Source organism: Mastigoproctus giganteus, chromosome 6 (assembly GCF_048544385.1).
Source record: "Mastigoproctus giganteus isolate SK-2022 chromosome 6, ASM4854438v1, whole genome shotgun sequence".
NCBI lineage: Eukaryota > Metazoa > Arthropoda > Arachnida > Uropygi > Thelyphonidae > Mastigoproctus > Mastigoproctus giganteus.
In genome coordinates this window covers 149,212,970-149,233,899 of record NC_143580.1, presented here as the reverse complement: position 1 = coordinate 149,233,899, position 20,930 = coordinate 149,212,970, and the positions used below count along the sequence as shown (strand labels likewise).

General features: G+C 35.3%; 1 protein-coding gene across 1 annotated transcript in view; it reads right to left on the bottom strand.

Annotated features, from left to right (window-relative positions):
- Positions 1 to 20,930, bottom strand: part of LOC150084650 (papilin-like) — a 967,274-nt gene that overhangs the window by 154,261 nt on the left and 792,083 nt on the right. Inside the window, exon 31 of the mRNA XM_090376529.1 lies at positions 3,610 to 3,780. Within this exon, the coding sequence (XP_090232655.1) occupies positions 3,610 to 3,780 (171 nt within the window). The remainder of the gene's footprint in view (positions 1 to 3,609; positions 3,781 to 20,930) is intronic.

Sequence of the window (20,930 nt, the reverse complement as noted above, 5' to 3'; positions counted from 1 at the left end):
TGTCCAAGTTTGCAGACGATACAAAGGTTGGTAGGGTTGTTAATGACACTAATGACAGTATGCTGCTCCACATGATCTAGAAAAGTTGAGCAGATGGGCTGAGAGGTGGCAAATGAAGTTTAACATTGACAAATGTAAAGTACTATATATGGAAAGTAGTAACCCCACAGTGACATATCAACTCTGTGGTACTACACTGACAGTGGTAGAGAATGAAAAGGACCTGGGGGTAATTGTGCAGGCGGATATGAAATTTTCTGAGCAGTGCTGACAGTCTGCAAGAGTAGCTCATAGTGTCTTGTCAATGATATACAGGAATGTTTCTAGCAGGGATAAAGAGGTGATTATCCCCTTGTATGCTCTTCTCTGTACTTGTTCCAACGCCTCTACATCTTTCTTAAAATGAGGCCTCCAGACCTGTATACAGTACTCAATGGTCAGGCCACACCTTGAGTACTGTATACAGGTCTGGAGGCCTCATTTTAAGAAGGATGTAGAAATGTTGGAACAAGTACAGAGAAGGGCAATAAGATTAGTGTATGGAACATAGGGTTGCTCTTATGAAGAAAGGCTTAAGTTGTGCAGATTGCAGTGCTTGGAGACTAAGCACCTTCGAGGTGATCTAATTTTGATGTATAAAACTTTGAATGGTTTGAGCATGCTCAATGCTGATAGGAATCTTCCTCTTGCTCAGAATAATCACCTGAGAGGGCATAAAATTCAAATTGAGGAAAGACAGTTGTAGGATAGATGTGCGGAAATTTGCCTTTAGCGGGTAGTTGATTGATGGAACAGACTTCCATCTTTTGTTGTGGAAGTTGAAAGACTAAATAAATTTAAGTCTCAGCTGGACAGGTATTTGGAACAAACGGAGGGGTGAAATGGGAGCTTTTTTTTTTTTTTTTTGGCTGATGCTGTATAAGCTTGCTTTCTTGCATCGTATACCTCTATTAATGCTAATGCTAAAATGCTAATTTAAGTGTATCCCTTCCCTGTAGAAGCAGTCTCTCCTGTTAACAATCACAGACCAGGCTGAGAAAAATTCTACCTGTTGAGGCTTGCACAATCTCTCCAGGGCCAAATTGATCAACAAGGCTCTCGTCATATACTCCCTCCTATCGTGTCTGGGCAGAATTGCAGACACTTTCAAATTCAACCCTAACTCACAGCTTTTTTTTTCAACATTGACCTGTACTTGTTAATTCCGCCGGTCTCCTGCTCTTAATATCATTAGTGCCAACATGTACAACAATATTGCCTTTCGTGCCCTTAAGAGATGATATCTGCTCATTGCCCTTCTCTGTATTCATTCCAGCAGCTCTACATCTTTCCTAAAATGTGTCCTCCAGACCTGTATGCAGTAATCAAGATGTGACCTGACCTTATACAAAGGGATAATCACCTACTTATCCTTGCTAGCAAAATTCCTATATATCATTGACAAGACCCCAAGAGGTACTCTTGCAGCCTTTTTGCACTACTTAAAAAACTTCATATCTGACTGCACAATTACCCCCCCCCCCCCAAGTCTTTTTCATTCTCCACTACCCTGAGTGTAGTACCGCACAGTTGGAATGTTACTCTGAGGTTACTGCTACCCACATGCAGCACTTTGCATTTGTGAATGTTAGACTTCAGTTGCCACCTCTCAGCCCATCTGCTTGACTTTTCCAGATCCTGTTGTAATAGTGTACCATCCTTACTGACATTAACAACCCTACCAACCTTCGTATATTCAGATTTTATTTAGATTGAAAGAGGAGAGCTATGATTATAAACTGTTTTACAATGGTAGAACATTGCATTTCACTTCTATTATTGGCTGTAGATGCATCTGTTCTTACAGATTACATACATCTTCCTTACAGATTACATACAAACAATGAAACTGAGGTAGTCTTTTAGCAGAAGTAAAAGTACTATGATGCTAGTTCCACCTCTGTGGTGAGGACTGAGGCCCAACAGCTAGTTTGGTATGGTTGTTAAAGATCATGTGGGAGTTGTACAACAATCTAGTGGAGGAGGGAGAATTTACACTTTTGCGTCTGTCTTCCAGTGAAAACTTTAAAAAGTTAAAAATAAGCACTTCTTCCTATATAAGATATAGTATCTATTTATTTCTAAAAGAAACACATATTCATGGTATGAGACATTTTGTGGAATAGTTCTCTAACCATTTAATCAGACTGATAAAAATCATCTCACTAATAAAAATTAATTTTAATCAAATGAAAGTTCATTAACTGAACATAAGACCACCAGTGGTCAGAAGCATTGAAATTAACTAAATTATCTTCACCCCATTGGAGAATTATCAGAGATGAGTATTTAAGGAATTGGTAGTGGATATTCAAAAAGTTGAAGCTGTTTGTACTGGGTGAGATTTCTCAAACTGGAGGTTGAAATGTACTATCATCAACAAAACTAGGGATAGGATTTTCAGTCAATTAGAGAAAGTTATTAATATATAAGAGGAAATGGGTAGGAGAAAGAACTAAACCTTGGGGGAGAAGTTAGAAGACAGAGCCATCTACCATCACTAGCAGTGAACAGTGAGACAGAAAACTGGACACCCAATTACAAAAAACAGTCGAATCCATAAGATGGAAGCTTATTTAGATCTTTATGCTAAATACAATCAAAAGACTTTGAAATGCCAAGAGCAACTGCTTGGGCTTCACCAAACTTTTCCATTGAATTTATCATAGATGTGGTAACATAAACGAGTATATGCAGGAAGTATAGGAAGTATGAACCATCTGAGAATAATCTGTAATTCTTTAAGAAATTAAAGGCAGATTACATGCCAAGCAGGTTTAAGGGCTCATTATTTCCCCAATTTGGATTACTTAAAACAACCCTGAAAAACATATTATGTACTCCACAGGGCCCAAAAAAAAAAATTATATGTACTCCAGAAGTGGTTAACTGTAACTGTTTGAAGACAGAGCTCAGTCAACACCTCAATTCCATTTCACATTCCCTCAAAGGTAAACCAAGTAAAAATTTTAACTAAGATAACTGCAGATACATGAGCTTTAGCAGTCTAATGAATCTAACAAAATTTTACTTTTAATATTCTTAACATTCACCCACCAGCTGAACTTTCACAAATGGGGAACTTAAGATATCAAGCTTTTCCACAATTCACAGATAAACTGAACAAACAGAAGCTTCATGGAAAATATATATTCCTGTCATAAGTTCACCATCATCCTCTTAGACCAGTTGGGGTGACTTTTGAATGGCAATGTTATGGCTGTTAATTTTAAGGTCCCTAAAAGATAATTCCAAATGGAATTATCTAAAATTATCTGATGTGAAAGGTATACACTTTTCTCAATTGGGATGTTAATATTTTTAACTTTGATATTGAATTATCACCCTTTTGACTTTAGCTTTACTACAAACTAAACAACGTGGATTGAGTGGTGAATCTCAATATGATTAAACTTTTGCTTTTTTTTTTTTTAAATTAATATTAGTCAAGTGCACAAGTTCGAAGCCAACAAGCTCCGAAATGATGCCTTTACACTACTCCGGTAGTTAAATTTATGGGTAAACTATGGTGTATTTACACTGATATTATATAATTATAATAATACATACCCTGAATTCCACCACAAAATCTCATGCAAAGATCATGTGTCTTGAAGCGATTTTTATTGCCTCCACATCCTCTGTAGACAAATGGAATGCAAGTCTGGCTTTTAAGGTCATAGAACCAGCGACTCTGTGATTCTTTACAAGGACCTGAGTCTGAGGGCTGGCGACATATATCTGAAAGAAATATGCAAAAATATATAGTGTGAAATATATCTTGTGTTTCAAAAAAAAAAAAAAAAAGGAGAGAGAGAAATATAATATTTATATATAAATTCTATCACATTTTGAAGTAACTGGAAAAATTACACAATTTCCAGGTACTATTTATGGAAATGCAATGCAAATACAGTCACTGAGATAACCAACCAACTAACCCAGTGTATTCAAAATAAGGAGAGGCTTTATATAAACATTATTTATAAAATTATCTATTATTATTATTCCATCTATTATCATCAGAGGACTTATATATTAGATGTTTTCACATTTTGAGCTAAGTAAAAAGTCTATTTTTACTTAATTTTAAGTAAGTTTTCTGTCTAAAAACTATCAGTTTTACAAACTCACGTACGTTCTTCAAGGAAGAAACATCTATGAAATGATAAATTAGCTTCAGAAATATGGTGCAAACTTATTTCCAACTGTGAAGTTTGCTATCTACCTGGAGCAAACATTACAACAGATGAGCAGCTATTTCCAACTGTTTCCAACAGTAGATGCTGGGCCACCCAGTATATGGCCAAAAGACCAGACAAATTTGGTATCCAATTTTGGTTGGCAGCTGACACAATTTCAAAGTATCTACTGGGCTTTCCTTATCTGGGGAAAGATTATGTGTGCCCAACGCTAGTCAACCACTTTCTGAATATGTCATTCTAAAACTAACGGGAACATTTTTGAATCAAGATAGAAATGTAACCACTGATAACTTCTTTACCAGTTTTGAATTGGCAAAGAAATTAATCCTAAAAATACAACTATAGTGGGAACTGTGAATCATGCTCCTAAAGAAGTTCCGATGTCCATAAAAAAAGCAGGCAGCAAAATTATATTCTACTTCAGTTTTCAAACTTGATGATTGCATCAGGGGGAATTATCAGAGGCCAAAGCAAATAAAAATGTCATAATCTTGAGTACACTTCATAGAAGTGTTGCAGTAAGTAATGGTAGAAAGAGAAACCAACACAGCATTACATTACAATGAAATAAAGTAAAGAGTTGATGTTTTAGACCAAATTGGCTAAAAAATATTCAACAAAAGCAGGTTCAAGTAGCTGGCCAGTTCACATCTTTTATAATATATTAGATCTTTCAGTAATCAACGCTTAGATTATTTATAAAGAAGTGACAGGGAAAGATACAAAGAGAAGACATTTTATATTGAACATAAATAAAGAAATCAGAACAGAAGATATAGATTCACAGAAAGCAGCAGCTTAAACCAGTAACAATAGTGGCCAGGTCAAACCTCTCAAAGGGCATCAATGGCAAATTAGTTGATGCAAGGCAAACAAAACTACAGGAACGTGCACTGTGTGTAAAAGTATGTATGTGGAAAGTGTTACTTCATATCAATGCTTATAATAAAATGCTGAAAACACAACTTAAAAGTCTATTTTATGCACAACATTCAAAATGACCAAAAACAGTTGTTTCATGTATTTTTGCTAGCTGGAAGTTCTAGTGTTAAGGGGGGAGTTGCACAACAGATAACTGTAGGATATTTTTGTTACAATGATTTTGCTTTATGCTGCTTCTTATTAATTTTGCATTTACATTCCCACATGAGGAATTTTGTAGGGAAGTGGAGGACAGAAGCATATTAAACTCAAACAGGGAGCTTAATGATTTTGTAATAACTGAGAGCAAAGTGGAGGAGAAATTGTTGAAGTTAAACATAAGAAAGGCACCTGGAGTGGATGGGATCTATCCAGTTATATTAAAGGAGGCAGCAAAGAACGTAAGCAAACCCTTAGCTATAATTTATGAGAGCATCTTTGGACTCAGTGGAGGTCCCCATGGACTGGAGATGTGTAAATGTATCGCCAATTCAAAAAGGGAGATCAAATGGTAACACAAGTAATTAGAGACCCATTAGTTTAACTTCTGTTCTGGGGAAACTATTGGAGTCACTGGCTAAAGAAGCATTGCAGGATCATCTAGACAAGACTGAAGTAATAATTCAGACACAGCATGGGTTTGTTAAGAAGAAATCTTGTCTGACCAATTTGATTGGATACTATGACGTAATTACAAAAGAACTGGATTCAAAATATCATTTTGATATCATATACTTGGATTTCAGGAAAGATTTTGGTACTGTTACTCATGGAAGAATACTGTACAAATTGGAGCAGTATGGCATTAAGAGGAAGATGCTACAATGGATAAAAGGGTGGTTGAGTGGATGAAGACAAGAGAGTGGTAATCAATGGACACTGCTCTTCATGGACTAATGTTATTAGTGGAGTCCTCCAGGGTTTGTTGTTGGGCCCATTGTTGTTTTGTATATTTATCAATGATATTGATGAAGATATATCAGGGTTAATGTCCAAGTTTGCAGGTGATACAACGGTTCACAGGGTTGTTAATGACAGTAATGATAGTATGTTACTGCAACAGGATCTAGAAAAGTTGGGCAGATGGGCTGAGAAGTGGCAACTGAAGTTTAACATTTAAAAATGCAAAGTACTGCATATGTGTAGAAGTAATCCCAGAGAAACATGCCAAATGTGTGGTAGAGAATGGAAAAGACCTGGGCATAATTCTGCACTCAGATATGAAGTTTTCTGAGCAGTGCAGACTGGCCACAAAAGTAGGTCATGGTGTCTTGTCAATGATATACAAGAATTTTGCTAGTAGGGAAAAGGGAAGCGATTATCCCTGTATACAAGGCAATGGTCAGGCCATGCTTTGAGTACTGCATATAAGTATGGAGGCCTCATTTTAGGAAGGATATAGAGTTGCTAGAACACATACAAAGAAAAGCAACAAGATTGGTTAGAGGAACAAAGGGGACCTCTTACCAAGAAAGGCGGAAGTTCTGCAAGCAGCATCTGGAGATTAGGCACCTGTAAAATGATCTGATTGAGGTGTATAAAGCCTTGAATGGGTTGAGCAGGCTTAATGCTGATGGGATTCTTCCTCTTGCTCAGATTACAAACCTGAAGAAGCATAAATTCAAATTGAGGAAAGACAATTGTAGAATAGATGTGTGGAAATTTGCCATAAGCCAGCAGGAAGTTGATTGTTGGAACAAACTTCCATCTGTCATTGTGGAAGTAGATAGCTTAAATAAATTCAAGGAAGAACTGGATAAACCTTTAGAGTGAATGGATGTTTTTTTTTTGCTGATGCTGTTTAAGCTTGCTTTCTTGCATTATATATCTCTACTAATGCTAACTTTAAATTGGTAAAATAAAATAAAACCTTCAGATCATTGATTAATCATGAATTAATTAATTTTTCAGGAAAAACAATGGAGGGTAAAAAATAAGTAATAAAAAGAATAAACTAGAAAACACTGGTACTAATTTTATTGTTCAGTTTAAAAACAATTATTTTTCAATTTCTTTTTATTAATTACAAACATTATCATCTTTTTATAAACTTCAGCACTATTTTTTATTGAGTAGAGAAAATAAATGATTAAACATACCAGTAAACTAATCTATATGTTTTTCTGATGAACCTATTTTCTTCAGAAGTTCTCCATTTTTAAGAAAATAATCATTAAATTCTTTGCAAGACAGCTCTTTCAAATTGTATTGGGTCCGAATTATATATCCTTCATTGATTTCACATTTGTTTTCTGTCTATTGTCTACTGAGCATTTATGAGTGAAAATAGCCTTTCCAAGTGTACATTGTGCCTTGGATGCTGAAGAAAAATTTTAAAATTTTTAGGAGTGTAGAAAAACAGTCTGTGTCCTTACAGCTCCTAAAGAAATAACATTACTGCATGTGCAAAGGCTCATCAAAAAAACTTTCTTCTTGCTTTTCAATGAACAAATTAAGATTACAGTAATGGTCTATTAACATATTATTATTAATAATTATATCCTTTACCTTGAGATATAACAGACAAGGTATTAATTCATCATTCTGATGTGTGCCCTTTTTTAAAAGCCATCCAATGAAATTCTTCAAATAGGTTTAACCACTTCTTCAAATAATTAACACATACTATATGCACTGACTCACTGTTCATCTGGAGAAGAATAAAAATGCTAAATTGAAAATTCTTTCAACCACCTTCTCCATACTCTCGTGGAATGGGAAAGATCTGTCTGAACCTAAAAAAATCGCCACAGCATTAGCAGACTCATCCTCTACAATATCTGCTTCCGTCTCCTTTCAACGTATCAAAGCAGATACAGAATGCCACAAAATTAACTTCTCCATACATCTTTTGCTTCCATACAATCAACTGTTTACTTTAACAGAACTCAAGGAATTTCCAAGGACTACAAACTGTCTAAGACAGTTGAACGTTCTTCATTCAGTCTCATCCACATCATGGGGAGCAGATTGGTACACCTTACTTCACCTTTACAAATCTCTAATCCGTTCATGCTTAGATTATGATTTCCTGGTATACAACTAGGAGAAGCACATCAAACCAGCTAAATGTCATCTAGCACAGTGCTCTGAGGACAGCCCTGGGAGCTTTCAGGACTTCTCCAGTCCAAATTATATTTGAAGTGCACAATCTTCCATTACACCTTCAAAGAAAAATATTGCTGTCTCACTATGCTGCTAAGATTCACATTCTCCCATCACATCCTAGTTTTAAGTACCTGTATAATACCCACTGAGATTCCTTTTATGATAGTAAGCCAAATGGCTAATGGGTAAGTGGAAAATGAAAAAGACCTTGGGGTAAATATCCAGTCAGATATGAAGTTCTCTGAGTAGTGCAGACAGGCTGCCAGCTCATGGAGTTTTGTAAAGGATATTACAAAAATATTTCTACCAGAGTTAAGGAGGTGATTATCCCATTGTACAAGGCAATGGTCAAGCCAAACCTTGAGTACTGCATACAGGTCTGGAGGCCTCATTTTAGGAAGGATGTAGAGCTGCTGGAATGAGTACAGAGAAGGGCAATGAGATTGGTGAGTGGAACAAAGGGGTGCTCTTACCAAGAAAGGCTTCAGTTCTGTAGATTGCAGTGTCTGGAGACTAGGTACCAGCAAGGTGACCTGATGGGTGTTTAAGGCTTTGATGGCTTCAGCAAGCTCATGCTGATGGGATTCTTCCTCTTGCTCAGACTACGCACATGTGGGGAGTGGCACAAATTCAAATTGAGGAAGGACAGTTGCACAATAGATGTACATAAGTTTGCCTCTAGCCAATGGTCAATTGCTAAAACAAACTTTCATCTGTTTTGTAAAGGATGTTGTTGTGGAAGTTGATAGCTTAATAAATTCAGGGAAGAACTAGACAAACTATTGGAAAAAATAGATATGTGAAATGGAATTTTTTTTTTTTTTGGCTGATGCTGAATAAGCTTGCTTTTTTGCATCATTTGCCACTATCAATGTTAAAGAAACCCAATCTATGGCACTCAAACTCAGAGAAATTCATCAAACTTGGAATGTTGATTTAAGTAACATTTCTCAGGGCACAACTGTACCGTATCACCCTGGTTTCATGCTCCTGCCTCTCATGATGAGTACTTCTGCCAATGGGAAAAGAATGTTCTCTTTTCTTCCAATATCAGGCAGTTGCACACAGCTTGCACTATTCTCAACTTCAATGTCTGTACAACATACACAGACAGATCAAAAACTGACAATGTGGTAGGTGCTGTGGCAGTCTTTCTTTCATTCACAGTAACAGCTTCATTACCAGCAGAATGTAGTATCTTCACTGCTGAACTGTACGCCTAAAGCTAGAACTTGACCAGATTGTTGAACTTTCCATTTCACATGCTTTAATCATACTGACTCTCATTCACATACTGACTCTCTCAGTGCAATCTCTGCCATAAAGGAAAATTTCTCTTCCTCTTATCTTACATTGAAAACAATTCACTACCAGTTACTCTCCTGAAGCAAGACCAATTAGTCAGTAATGGTTTGCTGGATCCTGGGACATTCCAGAATTTCCAATGAATGAGAGTGCATATCTTGCCACTAAACAACCTAATCCCACATCCTCAGAAAAACTTCAGGTTCCTTATACAGATTGCAAGCCTATAATTTGCAAGGCCTGTTATGACAATTGGTCACAGATCTAGAAAAATAATGTCAACAACAAACATTTTCAGATAAAATAACATCCAAACTTGTGGATCTCTGAATTCAGATGAAACAGTCAAGAAGAAGTTGAGATTGAGAATTGGGCTTACTTATTTAATGCATCTGTTTTAATTACTGGGAGAAGATCCACTGCAGTGCATATCCTGCCATACCTAACTTACGGTCCTTCAAGTTCTTGTAGACTGTTCCTTTACTTATCATTCATTCAAACACCCAATTATTCAGCAGATTGAACAAAGCTCTGATTTTATCCCATTTCCTTGAAAATCATGACCACTTAGAATGCTTGATATACTTGAAATGTGCTGGCTTATATGCATGTGTATATATATATCTTATATATACACATGCGTCATGTTTATTTCATATATATATATATAACCATACAAATAAATTAGAATGAGAGTTAAATTTTGGTTATATTTCAAGCATCATGTAGAGGAATAAGCTTTTTGCTGTCTCTAATGTTTGCTGTACCTTTTTATTTTATTTTTATCATGAAAGATTCAGTTTCCAACTATTTTAAACATTATTCAAATATATGTATAAGTGTATATATATATATATATATATATGAAATAAACTGTGAACAGACACAATTTGGAGTCAGTTGCCCTTGTGCCATTAAACTTCATACCAATAACAACATACACTAGTTGTGTCTCCTCCAGAAAACTCTGGCATTCTTTGTCCATACCAGTCACTTTTAATGATTTCAAAAGTTCCCTTACATCAAGCAGATTGATTTTTTCTTTTAGTTGTGACTTTAAAGACCTAAGCATAAACAGAAGGAAACTCAGAATTTCTAGTACAGAATTATGTTCTCTTTCCACTGTCTAAATTTTTTTCTGAACAGAGATAAAAGAGAAAGCAAAAACCACACATACATTTTTTTTATAATAGTTGGGGGTGGGGGGGAAGCTATTAACACTGAAAAAAATATTCTTTCAAAGAAGAAAAGAGATTCAAAACTCTTTGTACTGCTGGAAATAAACTAAGTCACCTATTTCTGGTTAAGAAAAACAACTTTTGACAATTGATAACTACAAATTGACAAATGTCTTTTAAAGCTTCAGTCCGAACAGCATACACAGAAAAATAATTGAATAACTTCAGAATAACAGATTCTATGTCAAATTTCAATACATCTGCCCCATGGTGAATGTGGTTATGTAAAATAAGCATGGGGCATCTGATATCCTATAATGTTCATTTTTAGTTTCTCTTTCAACAGTGAGAAAACACTGTTGAAAGAGAAACCCCATGTCTGCCCTGCTCCCAAAATTAACATTTGCATTGTCACCTATGAATGCAACACATTTAGATGAGAGATTATAGTGGGCCCAATAGATAATATAAAATAGTTTTTGCAGTTTCATTGAGAGTGGCTTCAAATTAAATCACTTTTGTTTTTAATTCCAACCATTTTCCAGTCAAAATACTGCACAAGAATTTGGGAAAGTTTCAGAGGACCATGGTTTCTGATATCTATTGAATACAAGATATCTCACTTGATGTTTCCACTAAAAATTCAATGGTGTGGGGGGGGGGCACAATCACTTTATTTTTAATGCTTCTGTTTTAGCTCTTGCATGTGCAATGATTGCAGCAATTTCAAAGTCCTTAAACAATCATATATTAAACCTGCAGTGCAGCCCAATGATCTGTAAGGTTGATGATGCTTAATTACATGAAATGCCAATGTTCCCTCAGCAGCAGGGCTGTGGAGCTGGAGTCAGAGCCAGTAAAAAAAAAAAAAAAAAAATGGCTCAGTGGCTCCAACTAAACTAACTTGGTCAGTCATAGTTATGAGGGTGGCAAATATGTCATATGCTTTGATGCTTCATAGTGCAGTTTTCATTTCTCTGTTCTTTTTGTTTAATATGTTTTTTTTTTTTTTTTTTTAATGTCTAACCAGTGAGTGGTTTTCAAATAATACACATTTTATTTTTTCAAAAATGACAAATATCTGGAAGCCCTCAACGACGAACAAAGGATCTAGAAAAAAGTCTAATGTATTTGAATACTTGACGGTCACTGAAGATGATAAATACTATATTTGCACATGCCAAGTAAATGACACTGATGGTAAGATTTTGACTTGTGGAGCAAAAATTAGTAAACCTTTGACCAATAAGACCAATGTTTCAACAAGAGCATTCAATTTGAAGCATTACGTGTCATAATCATCCTGAAGTGCTTAAAAGTAGAGAAGAGGAAGAGAGAAGCCTAATAAGGCAAGCATTTCTAGTTTTTCATCATCAAATAGTCAAGAAAATCAATCAAATATTTTAAAATATTTTGTTAGTCAAAAGTCACTGTGTCCATGACAGCAGATCAATTCAAGAATTACATTATTGGGTTAGTGGTGAAGAATTCTTTATCTCTCAGTCTTTTGTAAGCCAGACATGCTTGGTTTGATAGGAGAAATGGCCCAAAAATTCAAAATTAGTTTGGATAGAGGCAGTATTCGAAGTTTTATAATAGAGAAAGCAAAGGAAGAAAAGTTTGCCCTTATAAATGATCTAAAAGGACGTTTTGCATATCTGAAAATGGATGATTGCACACATTGTAGAGTAAACTAGTTTGCAATAAATGTTTGATTTGTTGATGCCAACAATAAAATCATTACATGTACATTAGCAGTAATGGATTCAAAAGCCCAACATAAAAGCAAGTACCTTCACAAACTAGTGAAAAACATTCTGCAAGAGTTTGAAATAGAAAAAGAGCATGTATTATGCATTGACTGATAATGCCTCCAACATGTCAAGCACCACTGAGAATTAAATAAGGACCAAGAGAAAGGTGATTCAATAACAGATGATGAAAGTGAAAGGGATGAATCAAGTGGTGAGACTCCAGAATTAGAACTTGATGATGATGCAGAAGCAGAACTGGATTTAAGAGAGTCCTCTTGAGAGTCCAGCACATGAGTTGTGGCAGTCATACTTTACAGCTGGCAAAGGAAATAAACATGCAACTGCTCTTGTAAGTGAGATGAGGCAGGTTGTACTAGTGCTAGACAATAACAGAAGCAATAATTAAACAGCATGCTGGAAAAGTAGTAATTTTGGATCAAGCTACTAGGTGGGGTAGCACATATATAATGATGGACCACTTACTGGAACTGAAATCTATCCTTATGGACAGGTAGCACAGTGGTATTGTCACTGTCCTCCCCACATCAGGTGGAAAAAGGCCTGAGTTCGAATCCCGTCAATGACACGAGGAACTTTAATGGGATTTTTTTCATTCCATGGCTGAGTTAGTTGGTTTCAGACATAGATAGCAAGGTTTTTTCCAGAGAAATTGGGGTTTTTCATCCAGAAAAACAGGCAAATCGAACAGAGAACACACGCAATTTACAGACATAATATATATATATATATACGTATATGTAAGAAATGTAAGGGTATATGTAAGAAATTACGGGTATCCCTAATATAATAACTTGAATTTTTTTATCCTCATTGACATGGCCAACCCTGAAGTAACACTAACAGAAGTACTGCGGGACCAGGTGCAGAAACTTAAAAACTTGCTTTACCAACCACATATCACTGCAAAGAAAATTCAAGGTGAAGACTTGATTCCCAGTCAGTTCCTAATGGAATGGAAGTCTCTGATCTGCTGCCTTTCCAAGATATATGGTCCCATAGATATATGGTGCAGAAACTTAAAAACTTGCTTTACCAACCACATATCACTGCAAAGAAAATTCAAGGTGAAGACTTGACTCCCAGTCAGTTCCTAAAGGAATGGAAGTCTCTGATCTGCCTTTCCAAGATATATGGTCCCATAGCTGAAGGTATCATGACTTCCATGGAAGTTAGGGAAAAAACTTTATTAGGAAATGATGTAATAGCTGGAGTTTATGTTGATCCCACATACAGATGTTGATTCACAGATGGACAACAAAGCAAAGCAAAGCAAAGGAAGCTTAATATGGTATGAAAGGCGTACCACATGTTACTCCTATTAGTATATTGACTGCATTCAAGTTAGGAGTATTAGCTTCCCTCACTGAAGCTGAAAAATTTGATCGTCAATCAGATGCCAGTAAAAGATGCAATATTAAAGTACCCTAAAATCATATGAGATGTTACACAACTGGTGGTTGCATTGCCCCCTACTCAAGCTAGTGTAGAGTGTTTATTTTCAGTTCTAAAAATCATTAAATCAGATTTGAGAGCATCAATGAAAGAGGACTTGCTTAAGGCAATCTTGTTCTTAAGAACAAACTGCTATACATAATTAAAAATTTTAAAATTCAGTTTTTTAAGGGAATTATAGTTAATTTGCATGTTTTAATATGGCAAATATAAGTCAATGTTTTTTTCTAGAATGCAATAAGTTGTTTTCAATTCATAATTCATTCATTTTTTCTCCTTTTGTTCTTTAAAGTAAAGGTCAAATTAACTGTGTATTTTTAGCCTATAATGTAAAGACCATTCCAACAGTGTTTTCATTTGTCAGTTGGGTATGTTTATTGATAATTTCAACAGTTCAAAATCCTAATTAAATTAGGATTTTGATAAATTAAAGGAGCCAGAGATTGAGCCGCAAAAGTTTCTTGCACAGCAGAATGTGATTTTGTATCTATAAATGATGGGTTGTCAAATTTTCGAATAAATTATCTCCCAGTGTAGTGAAGGCAGTGAATCTAGCTAAATTTAAAGAAGAATTGGATGATTACCTTGTGGGAATGGAAATAATATGAATATTCTTTTTTATTTAAAATTTTTATTATTCTTTTATTTATTTGTGATTGATGCAGAAGAAATTCACTTCCTTGCATCATTTGGCCTTACTATTACTAAGCCATCTGCTGCAACTATTTAGAGACAATTTATTCTACTTATTTAGCCAATGATTTACAATTCATTGACTAAACAGAAACTTTCTACAATCTAGCCTATAATTCATTCCTCTTATTTCGAATTAATGACATAATTCTGCCATTATGACATATTAATGACATATTTTTGAATTAATGGCATAATTCTAATGTAATACCAAGAATATTTTAACCTCATTCATTTTACTGTCCCCTCTCAGAGCCTTTATAACCTGTTGGCCACCTATATGCACTGCACAGAGAATGCTGTGTCTGTCTGTATCATAATCCTCAAATACTTTTCTTCCAGTGTTTTAATTCAACCCCACCACATAAATTACTGTGGAATGTTCATTTCTCAAGTTTGAAACAGTGCATTTTGAAATTATGATAATGGAATGGTCGGATAAATTGCCACTTATCTGACCATTCCAATGGCTTACCTCAGTGGTCCTGACACTGCTGCTTTGACAGTATCTTTAACCACTCATTCAGTCTTCACATCATCATCTGCAAATTTTGACATCATGCTCCATATCCAGCCATCAGTTTCATTTAAGAATTTCAAAGACAAAAGCAGTCTGAGCAATGATCATCACAAATAATCCTTCAATGATCCCTGAGGGTCCCCACTTCTAGCCCATTTTAAAGAGTAACTATTGATTACAACCCTTCCGTCATGCAGCCATCCTGTAATCCTTCTAAGGACTTACTTATGATCCCAATATATTCCAATGAATAGATGGAATATAATGCAATCACAATATATTCCATCTAGTCAATAAAATTACAATATTTGTTTGGTGTTACCCAGTGGTGAGCTGCGAATATTTTAACAATGGGCTCACTTTTTGATAGGTGGAGTAATTTGATTGGCCATGGAAGTGACATCATCCGCGGTTTCCACCAGAGGCACTTCCCATGCTCCCACTACTAGTAGTGTGATTAATGTGCACGATGCATTTTTCGTGACTGACCGATATGATATCTTGAGTCAGGAGCAGTTTGGGGGGGAAAACAGATGGGGCTTGATACTCCCCTTAACCATGCATATACAAGTGTAAAATGTAAAAACCTCATCATCATGCCTCCCCTTACAGTGATACCTCAATATGATAGTGTCTGGAGTTCTTTTTAGAATTTTTGAATAGTATGACGTGACGTCATACTTCCTGAAGTTACTACTGCAGTAAGTATAATTGCAACAATAAAAGTATTTGTCATATGACTGCGAGAATACAAGTGTTTGTCATATGACAGTAACAATACAAATATTTGTCAATCTTTTTTTCGTCTTGCATTTTCGTTATATTCCATTGTTAGGCGCCCCTAACAGCTGTGTATGTTGCTTCAACTACAAGATCTGTACTTCAATTGATGCTGTTTTCCACAGACATTCAGATACATTGCAATCGCAAATATACATCTCTTACTTTAGTTATCATAAATCCATTGTATCTTGTCTTCCAGAAATTATGAAAATTTGCAAATGTTCAATAAAATATTGGCGAAGGTAAAGAAAGCCTGCATGAGAAGCAATGCAAAAGTTCAATGAAATTTACTGGTAAAAGTACTTTGCCGTAACGGCATTTGTATAGTTGCTCGCTCGGTAAACAGACGGTTGGTGTTATCGGTCAGGACTAGAAATTGAATCCCATGGGAGATTGATTGAAACTCTTCCAAAGTGGAGGGGGTAACCTGACCTTATTTCTTTAGAATCACTGGTGGACTAGTGGATAAATTGTTTTTATTAAGAAAAAAAAAAAAGGAAAAGGAAGCCCTCACGAGAAGCACGGCAAACTTCGAAAATGTTTACCAGTGAAACTACGTTACGAACATTTTTTACGATGCCAGAACTTCCAATATGACTCTATTTGTGATTTAATTAGTTAATTCAATTAGTGATTCTAAAGAAAAAAGGTCAGGTTACCCCCTTCCACCCTGGGAGAGTTTCAATCTCCATTGGGATTCAACTTCTTCTCCAGATCGATAACACACCACCTGTTTACCAAGCGAGCAACAATACAAATGCCGTTACGGCAAATTACTTTTACCGGTAAATTTCATCAAACTTTTGCATGCTTCTCGCAGAGGCTTTCTTCACCTTCACCAAAATATTTACAATACAAAAGCTCTTTTATTTCGTAATCAATATACAAATCGAAATACCTAAAAGAAACGTTAAGGATGTTTCACATAAACCATCTACCACATGCGCTCGGAACACATGCAACTTTTTTATTCGTCTTTTTTTTTTAAAAACTCGGGGAAATATAATGGATACATTTTTAATGATAAAATTTTAATATTGCAAATAAAAAATAACATGAAATATTTCCCATATCACAAATAATATAAAATCTATTACAAAACATTTCACAATATAAAAACAAATATTACATAAAAAAAATTATTACACAAATATGCAATTTACTTCTTTATTAATATTTGTTGTTGATCTGCTTTGCTCAATAGCTGAGTGATGATTACAGTGATTTGATGTAACGATCTGGATCAAATTGAAGCAATAGTTTTCCACTTAGATTTCATAATCTGCAATGTGTTTAATTGTCAACATTATTCATTCATTCACTCAATATTATTCATTATGCTGAAAGCTTGCTCAGCTTCATCGCTGCTAATCGCAATGGTTTCAAAGATATTTCTGGCTTTCTAAATTGAAAAGGGAATTTCACTCGATATTAAAGATAAATTGTCTTTGACAAAATCTCTAAAATCGTTAATTTTTATTTCATATTTTATCAGAAAACTTAAATTTCTTATTGGGCTTTCACCATCTGCCCACAAATATGAAAGTTTTCTCATATTCCACGATTTATGGTAGCATGTGTTTCAAATTTCTTTCAATTCCTCGTCGTCAATGGAATCATTATTTAATTTAAAATTGCTCTGTTGCATTAATAACTTATCCTTTAAGGATAAAACATTGTATTTAATAACTTGTCATGAGGTAATTTTTTAAATGTGTTCTTACTTTCGAATTTGATTCCTTCAAATTCTTTCCACTTCAACATACTCTTAATTTTAATCTCAATCATAATTTCTTTTGGAATTTTTCGAATTAGCAATAGCATTTATAGTTCGAATAATTAATTTATCTGCTTTTACCATAGTGATTCTGTAAAGCTTCTGAAAGGTAAGACAGCTCCTGCAGGATGTTGATCGTTAGTGCTAAATCATTAAGAAATTCCACATTGAAAAGTCGATTTAATAATCCTGAAAATTTAACTTCTGATTCAAAATGTTTGCACAAAGTGGGTAATTCCTTCAACCCACAATTTCCATCCACAAGCTACAAGCTGCTCATTGTGGACCGAAAACACAACCGATTTTTATAGTTTCCACATCAAGTTCTTTAGCAATAATCCTTAATTTGCACTGGTTTTTTGGAGTTTGGTGATATGATGCTTGCAGTTTTTTTTTTTAATTATTGCCTGTATGCCATTATATTTTAGGACATTTTCTACACAGTGAAAGCCTCGACAAAGTTTCAAAATCTGCCAACATTTCATCTTCATAAAGTTCATATAATCTCTTAGTTACCTCAACCCCCCCTCCCTACGTTGCTACTTTCACTAGTTATTTTGCACAATATTCTTTGAATATTGTGCAAAATGTCAGAATCACTTGAATATTCAGCTACTGTGACAATGTAAATATAGACAGGAGAAATTTACTGGAAGGTGTAGATCACTCACTTCTCCGAAAAACATATGCCCATTTGTCAGAGTAAAGGGGAACCATAACACAGGTTGACCAGAGAATATTATCCGTGTTGGGAATCTTCTTAATCCTCTGACTGGCTATAGAAAGCAGATTGACGAGCGTGATTCTCTCGGTGACTGCAGGTTTTAGGGACATCACTAACATTATGATATGGTAATTCCTTTCACCCTTAATTCACACTTTCTAATTGCCTAAAGGACAGAGGTGAGAACAATGCATATAAAGTTGTGTCTTGTAATCTGTTCATTACATGGAAATTTTCTTCATTCAATGGAAACTATTTTAAATGTCATTACCAAGAGGAATTCAAAAAAATTTGCTATAAAGAAGTTAGTTAAACAGAGGTCCAACTGTAATAAAATCAAAATTGAAGCAGTTTTAAAATACATAACTGATCGAATGCTGGGGATGGTGTCCCGCTCACCCTACTTAGTTTCAGCTCTGGATACTCAATAATTGCATTCAGGATTTCATTTGTAAAATAAATGATTGTCTCAACAATGGGCTCACAAATTTTCAAATAAAATAACAATGGGCTCTTGCAAGCCCACTATAGCTCACCACTGGTGTTACCTCAATCTCTAGTGATATTCACAAATCTGTTTTTTCTATATATTTTTTTAAAAATGTATTCCTTAAAATTAATTAATTTAAAAACTATATTTTCGAAAGCATGGAAAACATCATAAATAATCCTTCTTCCTAATTATTCTTATTCTTTCGTCATGTATTTTGTATAACTAACAACATAAACAAGTCAGTTAATCGTTTCATCATGTATTGGGTAAACTGAGTTTCTAAAATGAAATTACAACACTCTTCACTAACCATTCTTTTTCTCCTTCATTCTGCTTATGCATAACCAGTAATTCTTTACTAACAGCATCTCTTTTTATAAATTATTTTGTTCCAAGGTCTCTCTAGTCGCATGCCCTTAATCATGTTATAACTGACTTTACAGCCATTTGATACTTATTTTAATAACTGAAATTCACTTTTCCTAAACCAAACAAGCAAGGGGAAAGAAGATGAAGAAAAGTATTCACTTTTAACAAAACTATCTAAATGGCCACCATAGCCAAGTTGTTATTGGATTTAATGACACAAGGGCTACTGAGGCCAAATTGTGTCTATTTGTAGTTTAATTGCATGAGTTGTTAAATTATATACTCTTGTATAGGCCAATACATTTTAAGTATATTAAAAGTTCTTCAATATTTGCATCGTTTCCGAGGATATGAGATAAATCATGTGATACCTGGATTAAGCCTGGAAACTGACTGAAAAGTGTTTGACCAGATGGTTAAATGTAAGGGACGGTCAAGCAGAAAATGGCAGACCATAAGCTGACTGTTAAGGATGAGCACTGGGGTGGGTTTTCTCCCAATAACAGGAAGAGATAGGTATGATGCATATGTCCAATTCTCAGCCAACACCACTTCCTCTCATCTGTTTTGTTAGAAGCCAGAGCTTTGGTTCTTGTTTTATCTGGTAAAGTTTATTGTTGGTGTTACTTTTCCAGATCTGTGACCAGTTGTTGTACCATGCTTTGCAAATAATAGGCTTACAAACAGTGTAAGGAACCTGAGGATGATGTTGTGAGAGAGTGGGTTGAGCATGTTTAGTGGCAAAGTCAGAACTTTCATTTGCCAGAATGGCTAGAGATATAGCAAAAGCTGATTGAACGATTGGACATGCAGCAGGAGGATAGCTGGGAATGAATGTGTTTCAATGTAGGATGTTGTTGTTATTTGGTTTTTAGGAGCATTAGCAACTAAGGCCATATTGCTCCGGGATATGCGGTGGTCATTCCCTGAATGACCTTTCCGCATCCTCCGTATTTGGTGGTGACAATGTAGGATGAGAAGAGGAGAAATTCTTCCTTATGGCATAGATAGAACCCAATTCTTCACTTTCCATTTTGTTTTGCCTGAGGGAATCAGTGTAAATTATTGCAGGTGAGATGGAAAGTTCAATAATCTTACTAAGTGCTAACTTGATGGCATAAAGTTCAGCAGTGAAGACTGCAAGCTAATGGTAGTGTGGCTGTAATATGAAGGAAAAATAGCTGCAGCATACTGTCAGTTTTCGATCCGTCGGTATAGATTTTACAGGCATGAGAGTTAAGAGTAGCATTAGCTGAATGCAACTGTTTGATGTTGTAGGGAGGTATGATATTCTTCTCCCACTGGAGAAAATGTGTATCATGGGAGGCAGAAATACATCCAAGGTGGAACAGGTGCAGTTGTGTTCTGAAAAATATCAGCTAAATCGATATTCCAACTCTTAATAAGACCTTTGATCCTGAGTGAGGCAGGTCGATTTTCATGTAGCTTATTCTCATAGAAAGAATCCCGAGTGTGATAAAGATACTCCTAACTGGGGTGTGATGGAAGACTCTTGATCTTAGAAGAATAGAAAAGCAATAATGTTTTCCTACAAAGATCTAATGGAGGATCATGGGCTTCAATATAA